This window comes from Gavia stellata, chromosome Z (genome assembly GCF_030936135.1).
Source record: "Gavia stellata isolate bGavSte3 chromosome Z, bGavSte3.hap2, whole genome shotgun sequence".
Classification (NCBI taxonomy): domain Eukaryota; kingdom Metazoa; phylum Chordata; class Aves; order Gaviiformes; family Gaviidae; genus Gavia; species Gavia stellata.
The window spans coordinates 10302967-10319658 of record NC_082637.1 but is presented as its reverse complement, the minus strand read 5'-3'; the positions used below and the strand labels follow the sequence as shown (position 1 = coordinate 10319658).

At 43.1% G+C, this 16692-nt stretch overlaps 1 protein-coding gene across 3 annotated transcripts in view; it reads left to right on the top strand.

Annotated features, from left to right (window-relative positions):
- DCAF12 (DDB1 and CUL4 associated factor 12) overlaps positions 1-16072 on the top strand; it is a 32226-nt gene extending 16154 nt beyond the window's left edge. Inside the window, exons 6-10 of one of the 3 annotated variants that reach the window (XM_059834434.1) lie at positions 45-110; positions 699-861; positions 4656-4840; positions 5604-5748; positions 14992-16072. In XM_059834434.1, the coding sequence (XP_059690417.1) occupies positions 45-110; positions 699-861; positions 4656-4840; positions 5604-5748; positions 14992-15053 (621 nt within the window). In that variant the 3' untranslated portion in view covers positions 15054-16072. Of the gene's footprint in view, positions 1-44; positions 111-698; positions 862-4655; positions 4841-5603; positions 6901-14991 lie in introns of those variants that run through there. The other 2 variants (XM_059834436.1, XM_059834435.1) reach the window with 2 other exon arrangements.
- Positions 16073-16692: the final 620 nt, after the last annotated feature.

Sequence of the window (16692 nt, the reverse complement as noted above, 5' to 3'; positions counted from 1 at the left end):
ATCACGCAGAAACTAACTCTCTTACTGTTTTTCTTTTTTAATAGGAACTGGGAGCTGTGTCCCTAGATGGGTATTTTCATCTTTGGAAAGCAGAGCACACACTATCAAAGGTGTTTTTCTGTTTGTTGGTGTTAAATTGCAAAAACTGCCTAGCAGTTAAGGCTGTTCATTATTTTTCATCTCCTTTAAATGCCTGAAGAAAGAGCAGCAGTGTTTGTAAAACACTTAAAAGCTTTACGTAAAATGAAATGTCCTAAAAATTAGAACTTGATTAGCAGCGTTCATAAAGGAAGTTGCACTTATTTAAGCTTAATTGCAGCTCAAGCCCAGATGTATCTGTGCTAGTGTATGAGGTAAGCTTTTTCAGCTGAGAGCTGATGTCTGTATACGCCTGCTGAAGAGGAAATAACAGCAGCTTAGAAAGATTTTAAAAAATTTGCCAAAATGTTCATTGTTCTTTGCATAATCCTTGACTTCAGCCTTCATAAATCTCAGTTTGGTTCAGATAAGGCATCCCATCTCCTTCAGGGTTTTTTTCCTCTGTGTCAGGTTGTTGCTTTTCTCTTAAAGCTCTGGTTTTGTGGTGAACTTACTTTTTAGCTGGATTTTGTTTTTTTGACTGCAACTTCCTTGAACATAGCGTACAGAATTGTTCTATTGTCTCATAACGGGTTGATTTTTTTTTCTTCTGTTTCCAGCTACTTTCCACAAAGTTGCCATACTGCAGGGAGAACGTGTGTTTGGCTTATGGTCAGGAGTGGTCAGTGTATGCAGTAGGATCACAGGCGCATGTCTCCTTTCTGGATCCGAGGCAGCCTTCTCACAATGTTAAATCCGTCTGTTCCAAAGAACGAGGCAGTGGTAAGAAACTTGTCAAAGGGTGCTTCCAGTGGTTTGCTTGCAGAAGTAGCTATTAAGACTGCAGTAAGATAAGCTTTTAATAAATAGGAAGGGGTTTTTATCTGATAGACTAAATCATTAATATGATATGTAGGTTCTGCTTTTATGACAGTATTCCTTGAGCAACCAACAAACCAAAAAGCAACTCTGAAATCTAATGATAGACAACATTAGTATTTTTATGATCAACGAAATAGTACACCATCCAAATATTACTGAACTTTTAAGTGTGCGTTGTCTGCTCTGTGCCATCATATTGGGAGTCTGTGCTGTGAGTGAATGCTTGCTTTGTAATTTTAAAGCCACGAGTGAGACTCTTAATTTTCAATGTGTATTTATTTGCTTTAAATATACAAAAGCTAGCTCTTAAAAAATATATTAAAAAAATGCAGATTTGAGTGCTGTTTTCCTTTTCTGATGTTGATGCAATATGTCAAATTGAACCTTACACCAGGGCCAAGCATGAGGGCTTGCAGGGGGCATGGTCCCATAAGCTTCTTCCTGTACCTTTTATTTTCAGGCATGAGAAGGCACTGTGCTGTGATGGCCATTTTAAACCATATTTATCCCAGACTAGTAAGTCACAGTCCTTATTTAGCTTAGCTCTAGGCATCATTCTTCATTGTTATCAAAAGAGAATGCATATAGGTAAGGATTAGGAAGGTTTTATTTATGTGGTTACTGGAGTTTGAACGGTGCTGTCTAGATAAATGTCAGGGTCTGCTTCTTTCAGATATGGGATGTTTCTATAATATGAGAAAAGGTGCTTCACCATTTCATGTTGTCAAGTGAATGCCTTAGCAGCAACAGCCCTTGTCCTGATCCGCTGTCACTGAGGGCTCTGTGGAGGTTCTTGACACTGTCACCTTTCAGTATCATAGGGAAGAAACACCAAGACATGGGAGTGTGGTGCCCAGTGGTGGCTGGTGGCTGAAAGCTTCTGCCTTAAATATGTCATCATCCCTGCTAGGGGATGATCTATGCGTAGGTAGTATCTCTGGGACATCTCCAATTCACGTCTGGAGAAAGCCTTTGTTCAATGCTGTTTTCTGTTCTGCATAGTAGGCGGATCTTTTTTTTGACATGGTGGTGGAGGCACTTAAGTAATACTAATTCCCAAGATACTGAGTGTTTCAACTTTCTGTTGATCTCACTGGGACTTGGAGTGGTGCAGTACCTCTAGAAAGTAGGCTGTTTATTGATTTGTGGACTAAAATCTGGCTTGACTTAAGTGCTTTGAAGTGTTACCTGAATGTGCTTTCAGCTTCCAAATGCACCTGCTGAATGCGGTAAGTCCACATTAACTTCAGATCACTAGTGTTGTATCCAAAACCAGGCCAGAGAAAGGTTGTCGCTTAGTAAGACTAGAACTGGGGCTCATTTTTACCCACTGTAACCCTGTCTGCTCTACATGAGAAGGTAGCTAATGCTTTTTTGCACATCTTGTAAGTGTTGCTTTTCTTAGAAGCTGTACAGGGAAGTGCAGGCCCCGGGCTCTACTACTTGATCTGCAAGAGCAACTGCTTTCTGCTTGGCTAGCATGCAGTGCTATGTTGTGTGCCCTTGACTTTATATCATGAAGGCAGCAACGTTAATGTAGTGGACAGAGCTTGCGCAGCACAGACTCTGTGTCTACTCCTTGTGTAGGACACACTACTGCATCTTCATTTCCTTCTGGGATTTGCCTCTTGGGAGTGAGACTCAATTTGCTGACCCAAATAGTCCAGGTCCACAGGTGGTGGAGTGCTAGCTATGTTGGAGAGTCTACTGTGATCAGTTCTAGGCACAGGTGGTGCTTTTAGTTTGATGGGAATGATTAATCTGAGGTACTTCAGCCCCTTAAGAGCCAATTTGAAGTGCTGTTCTTGAAAGTCTATTCTAAAAATCCTTTTAGTAGTGGGTACATCATGGATTCCTTCAGTTAATTTTTTTGATTAGAGAAAGATCCACAGTCGTTCTGCATTTTATAGCTTTTTATTAATAAATTTCATTGAAAAGTATATGCCATCTGCTTTTATACTCCATCACCTGTTTCTGTTAAGTAAGTGTTCTGCTGGGTTGCTTGTCAAGAGCGCTTTTGCAGCAAAAATAAGAGAACATCCCCTCTTGTGCCTTTCTCCTCTTAGCCAAGTGACTGCTCTTGCTGATTGCAGAGGGCTTAAAGCTTTCTGCATGTATTTGCCAGAGCCAGGCCCTTGTAGTGGGCGGGGGGAAGATGTCTCCAACTTGCTCCATATTCTTATATGAATCTGGTAAATCTAACTCAGCAGGTGTGAGACTTGCATAGTGGTTTCCCACTTATTAAGCCTGCAGCCAAGACTTCACCTCACACCTGGAGCATGACAATGTGGCCTTGCCTGTTCTAAGTGTGTGTTGCAGATGCTGGTGGTTGTGGATGTAACATCAGGTTGCGGAGGCGGAAGGATGCGGATGTGTTTCTAGTTAAGACTCTGTACAAAGGGGAAGGGGAAACTCCTTGGCTGCATTCATACCTCTCGGATGTCTGCTGTCGTGTGTCCTGCTGGGTGTATTCCAGTATATTACAAGTTTCGTGACATTCAGTCCCACTTGGTACAGTGACAGCAGTTGGCATGTGGATGTAGCTGGCATAACTCACTACTTTGCCCCTCCTGTTTGCATGCTTGTTTAGGCTGTAATTCAGTGGTTCTTTAAAGAGGGCTTGAAAAGCCCTAGAGTTTATAACCTGGCATCATGTTGTGCAGGAAGGAAAAGCATAGATGTGGCAGGGTTTAATCTGTGTAGAAGTTGTTTGGGGTAGAGTGCTCAGACAGAACAAACCTTTTGCACAAGAAGTAGAAGTGAGATGACGGGATATTTTGCAAATTGAAAATTCCTACAAAGATAACTTCCCCAGACTGTTTCCAAGGATTCCTTGTTTAGCTGAGGCTTCAGATTTAGATTTTTGTGAAAACAAAATGTACTGCTTTTACTCAGTCTAATGGCACAACTGAATTGTGCTAGAATGTTTTGTTTAGACTGGAAACTTGGCTGTACCTTCCCATGTGCTGGCGTAACATGGTGTTGCTTAGGTTGTAGGATTCCTAGTCTGTTTTCATTGCTGGGTGAAGTGCTAGAAGTGCCGGCTACAATGAGTAAGGTGTGCTTGCGTGAGAATATTGGTGTGGAGATAGCGTCAAAATTATTTAAGAGCCTGATATTTCTTAGCAGCAAAGTGACTAGCGATCATTATGGTTATACTTGCTTACAGCTAGCCTGCTGATCAGCAAAATGCACTTGGTGGCAGCTGGGACCGTAATTTTGCTCACATGGTCACTTACCGCAGCTTGGCAGGTAGCTAAATAGGGTGTGAGCTCATGGAGGAAACCAATGTGGTGTTCTTTCCTCTGTCTGCTGCCATGTACTCGCTCATGGTGTGTTCGCTTAGAGGCTCATGGCAGACAGAACAAAGCTGCTCTTGATCCTAAATGGCTTATGATCTTTGCTTATCTGGCAGAGCTGGGGCCTGCTGAGAGTGAAGCTTCTTACTGTGCACCATCAGTGCAGCTGGCAGCCTCAGAGGAGAAGGGAGGTAGTATATGCAACTGAAACTGCTGTTTCAATAGCATCAGTGGGGATTTATCTGCACTGCTCCATAGCAGTGGGGAAACTTGTGTTGTGGAGAATACTAGTAGGTAGCTCTTATTAAAGAAAATACTAGACATCAAGCAGCAGCACTGCAGAGCCAAAGCATCCATCTTCCTTACTGCGTTGTATGTCCCTTCTCCACTTGACAGGTATTCGATCGGTGAGCTTCTATGAGCACATCATCACAGTGGGAACGGGGCAAGGTTCCTTATTGTTTTACGATATCAGAGCCCAGAGGTTCCTGGATGAAAAGCCTCCACGTGCCTGCTATGGACAGAAGCAGAAATTAGGAGGAAGTGAAATTTTGAAGCTGACTACTGGGAAAGGCTGGCTGGTGAGTAGCTTGTAGCTGTAGGCGACCCTTTACACAGGAGTGCAGTAGGGCTTGAGAACCAGTTCTTTTTATAGTAATGGGAGCTATTTTATGAAACGTGTCCCAGCAAAACAGTGATCATGTAACCGATAACTGTAATCACGAAAAGCAAGAAGTGCTTTATGAAAGGGTATTGCAGGTTGGTTGCCTGAGTGTAAGGCATATACTGACAACTTTTCTTAGGCACCAATTTGTAAATGAACTAGATTTTATATCTTTATATTTTTGAATGTAATCTAACTTTCAGTTTTTAGAACCTCAAACACAAAATACATTGTCTTCCTTCAAAAATGTGCTACTCTAACGTGGTACTCAAAGTAAGAGAGATTTCATTTAATTGTGTGCAATTTTAGAAACTGTGGCTTCCTGAAGTAATGCCATGGCAGGCACTTGAGTTCAATTTCCTGTGTGTTATCATAAAGCAGTTAATGGCTTTGTCTAACTTCTCTCCATTATCTTTTGTATCATTGTGATGTAACTTTAAAAACTAATGAAACTTGTTATCTTCCCTCCCCTTCACCTTCCGCCCTCCAATGTTTGGCCCAAATGTCCTCAGAAAAAGCTTCAGAACAACTCTGGGATCTTCAGGTTGATCTGTCTGAAGCTTCAGGGGGTATTAACAGAAAAGAACCCTTTTTAGGCTCTGGAAGCTACCTTCTGCTTCTGTGAAACAAGGTTTTGGGTTTGTTTGGCAACAATAACAATCTAAATTTTCCTTTAACAGAATCATGATGAAACCTGGAGGAATTATTTTTCTGACATAAATTTCTTCCCAAATGCTGTTTACACCCACTGCTACGACTCGTCTGGAACAAAACTCTTTGTGGCAGGAGGCCCCCTTCCATCAGGACTTCATGGGAATTACGCTGGTCTCTGGAGCTAATGATAACTCTTTATAAATGCTGATCTTTACACAGATTTCCACTTTTCTTTTCCTTTTTTTAACAACAGAATTGTGTGATACCATTGATTTCTGATTTAAATGCAAGTTATTTTTTGGCAGAGTTTTCTGTTGGTCTCCAACAGTTTTGTACATCTTTTTGAACCAGTTTTTTGCTTTAACCTCCTTGATCCTTTGTATGAAGGGTTTTTGAAATCCCTTTTTATTGTATTTACTCCAAATGACTCTTCCCCCACATTTAGGCTATCTTGGCCATGTGCCCCCTCCCCTACTTTGCTGTGAGGTAGGATTCCTTTCTTATTGAGTGGTTGCTCCTGGGCTTTCTGTGAAAGTCTAGGGGCTGCGTGTGTGCAGGTACTTTGTGTCAGTTACATTACCTGGAGTGAGGACTACTTGTAATTAAAAAATATTAAAAATATTTATAAGAGATAAGCTACTACTTTATCTGCAGAGCCTGGCCCTGGCCTGGGTTGATCTTATTTTTTAAAAGTACAAGTCTAATGACACTGTTTATACGTAGAGGAATACGGTAACTTTAAGCTGTACTCATTGAAGCCCAGGGATGGATTCCGCAGGGGTATTGCCCATCAAGCCCAAACTGCAGAAGCGCAGGAGTTCTCAAAAGTGCATTTGTATTTGAGCTGTAGTTTTCAGCAGTGCCGGGAGCAAAAATTGATCTTCCATTCCTTCTCTGCCCGTCCCAGGTATCAGCTTGTACAACTGGAGTTTGCGTAGGCTGTTCTGCAGCGTGGCTATTGCAGGGTGACATTACATTGAGGGCCTGCAGAGGTGCTGAGAGGAAATGGGGGCTAGGGACATGAGTGTTCTTGTCATTCAAAATGACCTAAATCTATCCATTTTCCGGATGAGCCAAGGTTCCCGAGTATGCTGCTGCAGTAGCTCATTGGTTCTTCATAAACTGCCTAAAACCCAGGACCGTTTTTGTCCCAGATTGTGGAAGCTTCCTATTTTAGCTGTTCTGGTTGGCCATCTCCTCTAATAAGCCAATGGAATAAATAAACTGTTTTTTTCTCCAAGGTTAAAGAGTGCGTCTCGGACTTAACTAATGCAAGCTAGAAGCTTTCCGTGTAGCAAGATAACTTGCTGTTAGCTCACGTTGCGCTAGCATCTGCGGTCATCCTGCTTGCTATAGGAGAGGCTCTGTCTTTCCCCAAATCCCCTGCTGCATTCAAACTCCCTCAAACTTCATGTGGGACTGGGTGGGGAGAATAGGTCTGATGCCCATCAGGTCCAGCTGTGAAGCGTGTGCATTCCAGGGTGATGGTCTTACCTTACACTCAGCTAAAATGCAGGACTCCAGGGTGCTCCTCCTAGCCTTTTGGCAGGCACCAAGCTTTCAGCTTGTTACTGACACCTTTGTCCTCTGATGAGATGAACGCCTTTCCCCTGCCCCTGTCACCAGTGGAGCACAGTGTGCCTGTACCTCACTGCTTTGGTGCCAAACGAGCAGTCGGTTGAAGCTGAGAAGACGGACAAGGCTGGGACGTGCTCTGTTCTCTTGTCTGCTGGAGATCACAGCCACCATGGCAGAGTAGCTCTAGTCCCTTACACAGTTCCTGCCGGACTGCCTGAAGCTAGTCTGCATGTGTCCTTGCGGTCCCTCTCTCTTTGCACTCAGCATCTTCACCAGTAACACCAAGTAGTGAGCTCAGGCTTACTTTCCAGTTGGTAGTGGAGACTTGGGTGGAAATCCTGCAAGGAATGCAGTTCTTTCCAATCCGGGTGGAAATCCTGGCAAGAGAAGAGGTGTCCCAGATGTGCACCTGTCCCGGAAGTATAATTTACTTACGCTGAGCACTGACATGGGTGTTTCACAAACAGATCTTGCGGCATTTGATAATTCTACTTCCCTTGTGGGTTAGTTGCTTAAATTGAATCAGTTCATGGCGCTGCATGTGTGGCTATTCAGGCTTTTCTCTGAAAAGGGACAAATTATATACCATGGGGTAGCGAAGGAGCTCTGAAATTTTAGAGTTGTTCATTGTTTTTTAAAGATGTTGTAATGGTGCCTGTGTTGTTCTGTGATGGCAACATACTGCTTTGGTTATTTTAGGGGTTTTGAAAAGTGGAAGTATACAGACAAAAACAAGTCTTGGTGAAGTATGGCAGGATGTGTATTTCCAGGATTACTCCTCTAACTACTGTGTACGATCACTCTGTCACAGGGAACATGTTCTGCTAAGGTGTTTTATTTGGGCTTGGTTTGAGGTGCTGCTTTTTTTTTTTTAAGAGAAACTAGACACTGGAGTCTACTTGAGTGTCCTCCAGTTCTGCTGAAACAAGACGTAGGCACTTAGTGTCACCAGTGCCGAAGGAAAACTCCTGGTCTGGAAATCCTAGCCCTGATGTTGATCTATTAATTGAAGCATATTCCAGGTCTGGGTGAGGGGGCAAAAGGGATATTTGTGTGGGTTGAGCTTCAGCCTCCAAACACGGAGGCTGATCTTTCTGCAGAGTCTCTAGGTTACTGAAGAGGCATCCTTGGAAAGTGTCATGCTCTGCTGACTTTGATCTCCCTGAGTACCTCAATGTGCAGTCCTAAAGCCTGGTAGTGTGAGTGCCCTTTTCCTCCCTTTTTTTTGTTTTTTGCATAGGAAGCTTTGGACAATTCTCAGAAGAATCTGGACAATGATGTAAAATTCCTCAAGTCTCACCATGCTCCCGTGTATTCTGCTTTCAGGGTGCTTTCTTGCAAAGATAACTTCTCATGGGGAGGGAGCCATCCTTGTTGCTGTATGAAACACCCCACCCCCCCAAAAAAAAAAAAGAGACAAACTAGATAGTGCTGCAAGCATGCAAACAAATTGGGCCAGAGAGAACTTAATTTCAAGGCTGTTTCAGTGGTTTTAAATGCTTGTAGTGGTAGAGATGTTAAGTTTCAGAATATTTTGTCATTGGTTATAGGTCACTTTTGGTCCAGTCAGTGTTAGAAATTGAGGTAAAGTGATGATACGCCAACTGTCCAAAGAGAAGTGATAGGAGAAATAGGAGAAAAAGCCAGGTTTTCTTACTTGATTTGATTTTGTTGCCCTATTGGGTTAGATATCAGAATTGAAATCCAGGATCACGGTGAGAAATGCAGGGGTTTCCCATCGAAGTGCAGAAATGGCTGTACAGCCGGGAATCTCCAGACTCCACATGGAGGTGAGTTGGGTGCACCCCCTTGTTCAAATGGCTGATACACCCCTGCGATGGATGGAGTTCAGTCTGGTGACTGCACTTCAGTAGCTTCTTGAACGGCTCACTGTGCTGTGCTGAGACCCAGTGGCCTGTACATTTTCAGACTGTCTTATCTTTTCCAGTGTTTCTTAATGATTTCCCTGCCTTGCTCTTTCCTGCCCTCCCAAATGGTCTGTTAGGGGTTGCCTCCTCCGCCCCAAGTCATACCAGTCCTTACTGTAGCAATGTTGTACTTGCAGAGATGACCTCTGTCGAGCAGGAATGAATGGGCTTGCTTGCTGGCAGTTTGTCAAGCCATGATTTAAACGTTCAATTTGGTTTATTTTAAACTGGGTAGACCTTTGAGGCTGGCTCAGACTGTAGAACTGGTCAGTTGCCCTTGTATATGTTTGGGATTACGCAGTAACGGTCTATTCCTGGGGGGGGAACGGACTCTGGTTTATCTCACACTAGGCACATGAAGGAGGGAAAAGAACTTTAATCATAACAGACCTTCAGACTTTTCTTCCTGCTATTGACTTTTCAGTCATGTGGGATTTTTTGTGCTGCTGGTGAGTGTCGGAAGCAGTTAATTTTTCTGCTCAGCTCTTTTCAGTAGACTATCATGTTAATTTGGGTATCTTTGGGTATTACATTTTCAGCATTCATAGTTGCAGGTGATCAAACTAGTGACTTAATTATGGGTTTGGTACTACCCAGCTTGTAAGTACTGGGTAGCAATCCCCCAGTAACAACTGGGTGTTATGTGATGAACATTCCTAAGTAAGTATAAACTACTTTGCAGCATAGCAATGAGGGTGGTGCTCACCCTCTTCACCAAACACCTTTTTCCTGGTAATTCCTCCAGCTTTCTCCCTTGTATGGTCAAGTCAGCCAGGGAGAACTGCTAGTGCTCTCCTCGTTGCTTTCTGGGATTGCAGTAAAGAAGTGAGTACATTTGTTTTGTTTCCTCATCAGTGCTGCTGGTGTTAGTCCAAGGTGAGTAAATTACCAAAGAGCAGTTAATAGGTGTTTGTTCCTAGTCTCCATTGTCCTTTTTCCACATAGATCCATTTTTACAGTTCATTGCAAGAGTGCCCAGTGATCTTACTGGACTTAGTCTGTCCACAAAGGTTACATTCACATTGTGGACTCTTGTGACTCCCTTAATGAGGGGGACTCCTGAACTTCATTATGGGGATATATTTGCTGCCTCCATTTCAAGTCTTTGGCAGCTTTTTGTATCTTAAGGATTAAGATACTTATGTATCAGTTATTCTTCTCCAGAAATTCATCTTCTTCCTTCACCTGAGCACTTGCTTTGTATATAGCTTGCAGCTGCAGATTTAACAGATTAAAGTTATGATCTGGCTATGTCAAGTGGTGGTGGTTTGGTGTCTTAATTTCTGCTCCTCAGCTGGGATGCACTTACTGACCTTGTGAACTCATGTCCCTCACCTGGTGCAGATGTGAAATAAAGCAGGCTTGCCCAGACCCTCCATGGAGGTCACCTGTTTTGTTTATTTGGAAGAAACCAGGAACAGATGGGCTGTCAGTTGCTGCATCTTGGCAAAGCAGCAGCATCTTTCAGCAGCCAGGTGGCAGCTCTGAGATCTGTTTGTGGTGGTCCGATGCCCTTATTTTCCATAAACCCACTTTTCCAAGGTGTCCGAGAGGTTCTTAATTAGATTTTGTTGCAATTGCTGCTATGACTGAAGTACTGAACTGGGGTACAGCCTGGTCTTAGGAACACTGTTGCAGAGCTGTGTGCAGTGCAGGCAGAGCTGATCCTCTGGCCAGCCCATGCTGAGCCCTCGACCCTATGCTGGCCAGGACATGCTCCCTAGCTTAAAGCCAAGTGAAAATGCCTGTGTGCACTGCTGGCCGCCCTGCAGCTAGAGCCCATGGTGTGACCTCAACTTAAAATGTATTTCTGAGTGTTAGTAACTTATTTGAAAGCCTCTGAAGCGCACACACCAGGAATTTGTTCATGTTGCAGACAAGGGGGAGCGGAAAGGAGAAGACAGCCACATCTTGTCTGAAGGGATCTGCTGTGTATGCTCGCCGTTGCCTCTGCAAGCGGGCACTTTGGTGTGTGGTGAGGATGGGCAAGAGGGCACAAGAGAAAGGGTGAAAGCCCAACAGTGTTTGGTATTGCTCTCAGGACTCCTGAAGAATTTAAGAACATAGAGGGGATACTTATTCATTGCTCAGGAGGTACTTGTGAAAGGGCTTAATCAGAAACATTTTCAGAGAGATCAAGTAGATACCCCTGTCATTCTTGTTTCTCCATATTAATTTTCAAGCATTTAAATTAGGAAGTATCTTTTTGCTTGTGATGCTGGGTTTCGTTATCAAAACCATGTGGTACTTGGCAAGTTAAAAGAATGCTCTTGACAGAAAGGAATCTCCCCAATTAAAAATTGAGTGCCATTTTCTAACAGCCTTTTCGTCTAGTATCCTGCTGGGAGCGGTATGGTCTAAGAAAGTGCACACCAATGTAAAACAGGGTGCCAGGGTTGGCAGAGTTGATGTGGGCTGCCTGACCATTTCTGTACCCAAAAAACCACCAAGTAAAACACTTGATTGTATACAAATTCTGGTCATTAGACTGAAACTGAGAGGGTGTGTAAAAAAACCTTTGTGACATAGTGCGGTCTCTATAGTCCTAGATGTTGATTCTTTGACCTCAGAACAAAAATCTAGGAGTCAATATGTTGTTTTCTTAGGAACTGCTTTTCTAGATTCCCTTATTAAAAGGGAAAATTCAGGTGCTGAATCTTAAAATCTCATTAAACTTGTACTTTTTATTTGCCCATTCACCTGGTCTCCTTTCCTTTTCAAGGCCTCCCACAGTCTCAGGGTATATAAATCACTATGACTCATACAAATAATACCGAAACGGACCAACCAGAGGTTAACGTGCCTTCCTCTTCTGGTACCTTGATCTTTGTAAAGTTGTCTCACAAACTTGTCACTGTCTTGGGGCTGGGTACATGCATTGTCTTTTTCTAAGATGTACGTATTGAAGTTGCAGCGGGTTTGTACTGTTACTCGTGACTTGTTCCATTTGTTTTAGGATGTGGTGTAGACACAAATCAATGCACTGGTTTGTCTTGGGATCAGTCTTACCTGTGACATCTATCAGTGCTTGCTTGTATATTAATGTGTACACAAATGCTGGATCTTCCCCACTGCCTATGATGTACTTGTATATGATGCACAAACTACACAAGGTGTTTTAAAATGTGCGGTGATCACAACTTGTTGCCTGAGGGTAGGATGTCCTACAGCGAACTGTTTTTAATGTTTTTTTCCAAGTATATTTAATAAGATCCGAAGTCTTGGGGGGGGGGGGGGGGGCGGGGAATCAGGTCTTGCTGATACTTGCTGGCTTTTATTCTGAATCCAGGGTCTGATGTTCGTTAACAACTCTTGCAATTCCACCCATTTAACAGAGCCTTTCTCAGCTTGCTCTTTCTGTCGTGAGCTGTGTCAGAAACAGCACTGGATCCTGAACTATCACAGAAGCTGTCAAGTGAAGTAGTAACAGCTCTCTTTAAATGTCACAGTGCACATTTTTAACTGTAAGGTAAAAGTGTTCAAAATTACTGATGCAGCTTGCAAATGGAACAGGGAGAAATTGCAGATAGTATATGAAACCAGCCTGGCTGGACACGGGGCTCAGTGTTCAGAGTTACCTTGTAAATTCTTTCTTCTCTCTGAAAAGTGATATTTTATTTTTTTTCCCAATGCAAAGACATTACATGTTTGGCTTTTTTGTTTTCTGAATTGGCAAAGGATATCTTCGTTCTTAAACTCAAACTGACATCTGGCATTTGGGCTGAGTTTCTGTCTCTTATGCAGATAGCAGAGGATGGTGTGATTGATACAAGATGTCCCTTCCCAGCTGTAAGGTTAATTTGATCATAAGAGCATGGAAACAGAACACTTCTTCACTTGCTGTGGCCTTCAGTGGGCATGCATATGTACAGTACTGCATTCTGTTGATCCATGAGGCTACCTTTGTTGTTAGAATCAGCACAATTAATCATCAGTGTATTGAGGTTAATACATGGTCAAGGAGCTCTAATGTATATGTATTTCCTGTGCTAACTGTATCTGTTCTCTCTACCCCAGCGCAAACTTAATCTGGAGTTCTCTTTAGTTCTTGCTAACTTCAGAGTTTCTTCAAAATTCAGTAAGGTCCTGTTTGTATCACAGTCACTTTTCAGAGTAGAACAGATTAGTTTAACTTTGTTTTGTAACATTTAGCACCTTCCCCTTCTCCCATTTCTTCTTAGTTCACCTTTAACAATCAGTTCAAGGCTGCTTGCCTAGCCTGAAAAATATCAAGTCATAATAAAAAGAAAAGCTGTAGCCCACTGTAGAAAGATCACTCTGTGCTTTTACCATAAACTTCAGTGTCTGGCTGGCTGACTCGGAAGTGGAGACTCCACTCCTGCACAGTCTACAGAAGCTGAAATTCTCTCGCATCTGTATTGCGCAGTGGATGTCAGCAGATTGGGAAGTGGAGGCGCCCTGCGTCTGAACCCAGTGTGTTTGTTAAACTGGTCAGTGGTGGTTTAGCCAACCAGAGAACTGGCGTCTTCGGCTGCTGCTCAACGTCATAACTAAAGATTTCATTGAGGGCAAATCCAGGAGGGTGCATCACTGACTTTCTGCTGACTTGATCCCATTTAAAGGCTTTCTCCACGGATTTTTCTTTTGCGTATTTGGCAGATTATGAAAAAACTGCTATAGTAGTGCTCTGAGCTAAACTCCAACCCTGTGCTCAAAAGGCAAAAGTTACTGTAATGAGCTTTGGCCAGCAGAAATGCCAGAGGCTGGCTGCGCTCAGGTATGAGCTGGTAATGGAGCGTTTGAGCAATTGGAAGCCTTGAGGGTTAGCTCCATCATGCCTTATGCTTCTGCAACTGCAGATTAGTTGCTCTCAGAGCTTGTGAAACTCTTGGTCATCCCTCTTCAGATGAGATGTGAAGATGGCATGGGGAAGAATCAGTTTCCTCAGCGGTCACTCACTCTCCCCCTCATCCCTCAAGGTTACCAATGCACTTGTCTCTGTTTCGTGATTTTCTATGACTAGTGTGCTTTACAGCTGCCACCAGCCACCTTGACGTGCTTCCTGCCAGGAAGGGCCTTGCCTACAGCTCCCTCCACCTGGTTGGTTGGTGAATCAGCAGGAGCTGTACATGCAGGGGCGTAACAGGCCAGCTGGGATTTACAGCTTCAGTTGGCTGCTCTGGGCTTCTCTGACTGTGCAGGTGTGATTGTGGACCATTACGAAAAGGTTCTAGATAAGTAACTTCTAATGGGCTCTGTCACTCTTGTTCAAAATGCTGTGTCTCCATTCTCAGCCTCTCATCCCGGCCTCGCTCCCGTCTTGCCACCCTCTACTCCTTGGGACTCGAGCAAGTTCCCTGTTCTCTATTGGCTTACTAGTTCAGGTACCAGTTCTGCAAAGCCCGGGGGCACCTGTTTAAGCCCTACTGCAGTTTACTGGCTTAGGCAGTAGCTCACTGAATTGGGGCCTTGCTCACAGTCTCCCTATTCATTGGACTCAGCCCTGGATATCTCCCCGGACTGGTATCCCCCTTTGAGTCTGAAAGGCTTTGCTCCAAACTCATTCCTGCTCCATGAAGGAGTTGATTCCTGTACTGCTGGCTATTTCAATTAGGTGGCTTTTATTTTTCTCGTTTTTTGTTCTGGGGTTCACTGCATATGTACGAAATCCTACTGACTTTCTCAGCTCTCCTGAACGTGGTACAGGGGCCCATCCTGTGAGGCATCAGAATTACTTGTCTACTTCCAGGGGGCACAGAAACAAGGATCTCTTACACAAACAAGTTTTAGGGAGGAAAAGCAGCTGCATACACACAAGTGGAAAGGTATCTCTGGGTAAAATAGGTGAGGGAGCAGTTTAAGAATTTTAAATAGAAGAACAGTGAGTTTTTTGTTTCTTTCTTAAAAATTGCTTTAACAGGAGGTTTGTCTGTGTTCTAATCCACAGAAAGTTGCAATGTAAACTGGGGTTTTCTGTTCATCAATGCAAAATGTGCCTCTCAACTATAATGCAAAAGTCAGTCTCTGTCTCTCTCTGTTTGCAATGGAAGAAGTTTAATTGAAGACTGATTTAACGTGTTTCTTGCTCTTGTGTGTAATCATCCACACAACAGTCCTTGCTGTTCTTTCCCAAGCACCATACAGCACTATCCCTATTTAAAAGCAAAATGGGGATTGCATTGAGCAGAGGAACCTGCTGAACTTCCTTGGTTTGAGACACACATGCTGGAGAGAAGAGTCCAGGTTCCATGGGGTTTAAATACAACTTTAAACCAATGCAGCTGCTCTCTCAGATCAGCACCACTTCCTACCTTTCCCTCCATTTAGATGGGAATTTGAAAGTAAACCCAGCAATATGTGATCCAGTTGATGTGCTTGCAGGTGGAACATGGGGTTTTGAAATTTGAGGACTGAGATTTCTCTTGTGGAAGAACTCAGTGTGGGTGCAAGAGCTTGGATCTCAGATTACAGCTTTTCTGCCAGCTTGCTAAATGCAGTCAAGTGCTCTGGACTTTTCTGAAGAAGACTGTGGTAGAAGAGCTGTGAAGGTGTAGGCTGGAACTGATCATTTCAGGTCATCCGTGTGTTGCTTGACTACATGGACAACGTAACAGTGATTTTTACAGATTGCTTTCCATGTGTCAGTCACAAATAACTCTTAATTTGCTGTTTGGAGGAAAACTGTTAATAGATACATTTCCAGACCTAATTTTCCATCTTGCATTAACCGGGTTACTGTGTTCACGTGCCAGAAAGATGTTGCTCTTTGAAAAAGCATGTTAGTGTATGTGGCAATGACCCATGCACTTTTTAAATACCTAGATCTGTACATTCTCACCTGAGTATCGTTAACCATGCTGTAGTCTGACAAAGGGATCTTTTACTACTGCCCTGTTATATAGATAATTGTAATTAACTGCAGTTTGTTTTTTCCACTACTTGAAGTTGTGTGATCTGAAAAGTGGTGAACAAAAAGTATTTGTGCATCTTACTATGGGTATCTCTAAATAAAATGTATTTGTATAGTGTGTTGGCTTGGCTGATGGTTTCCTTTATTTGCTAATCATCTCACTGCAAGTAAATCCAGGGCAGTTCGAGAGCAAGTGGGCTTGGGTTTCTCCCTGTAACAGTCCAGCCTCTGTGTTGACATGACTGATTCAAGGGAAACAGTGAACTGTTTTTTCCTTCACCAGTGAGTGGATTGATATCCCAAGGGCAGGTTCTCAGCTTACTCCTGTTTTTCATAGCTTAAACATCAGTCCTGTTCTCTGTATAGCTGCAGTAGCACTCCTTGCTTCCATAGGGAATGTATCTAATGGCAGAGTTGCGACTGTTATGTTACAGGACATCGTGAAAAACAAGTGTTAAAAGCAAGTAAGAAGAATTAGAAGACTGTAAAGAAGATGCTTCTTAACAACTGCACCTGGCACTTAGACGTATTAAAGACTGTCTTCACTAACTCTCTGCTAACTAGCAATAACGATTACCACAAGGACGAATCTTAGAAAAATAAAATGGACTGCCAAAATAGTGCCCTAGAGTTAACTTGTCTCATTATCATCTCATTATAATGCTAAGGAACACACCTCCTAGCTAGAAAAGCCCCCAACCCAATTAAGACCCCTACTCTCTGAGCATGCGTGGTGAA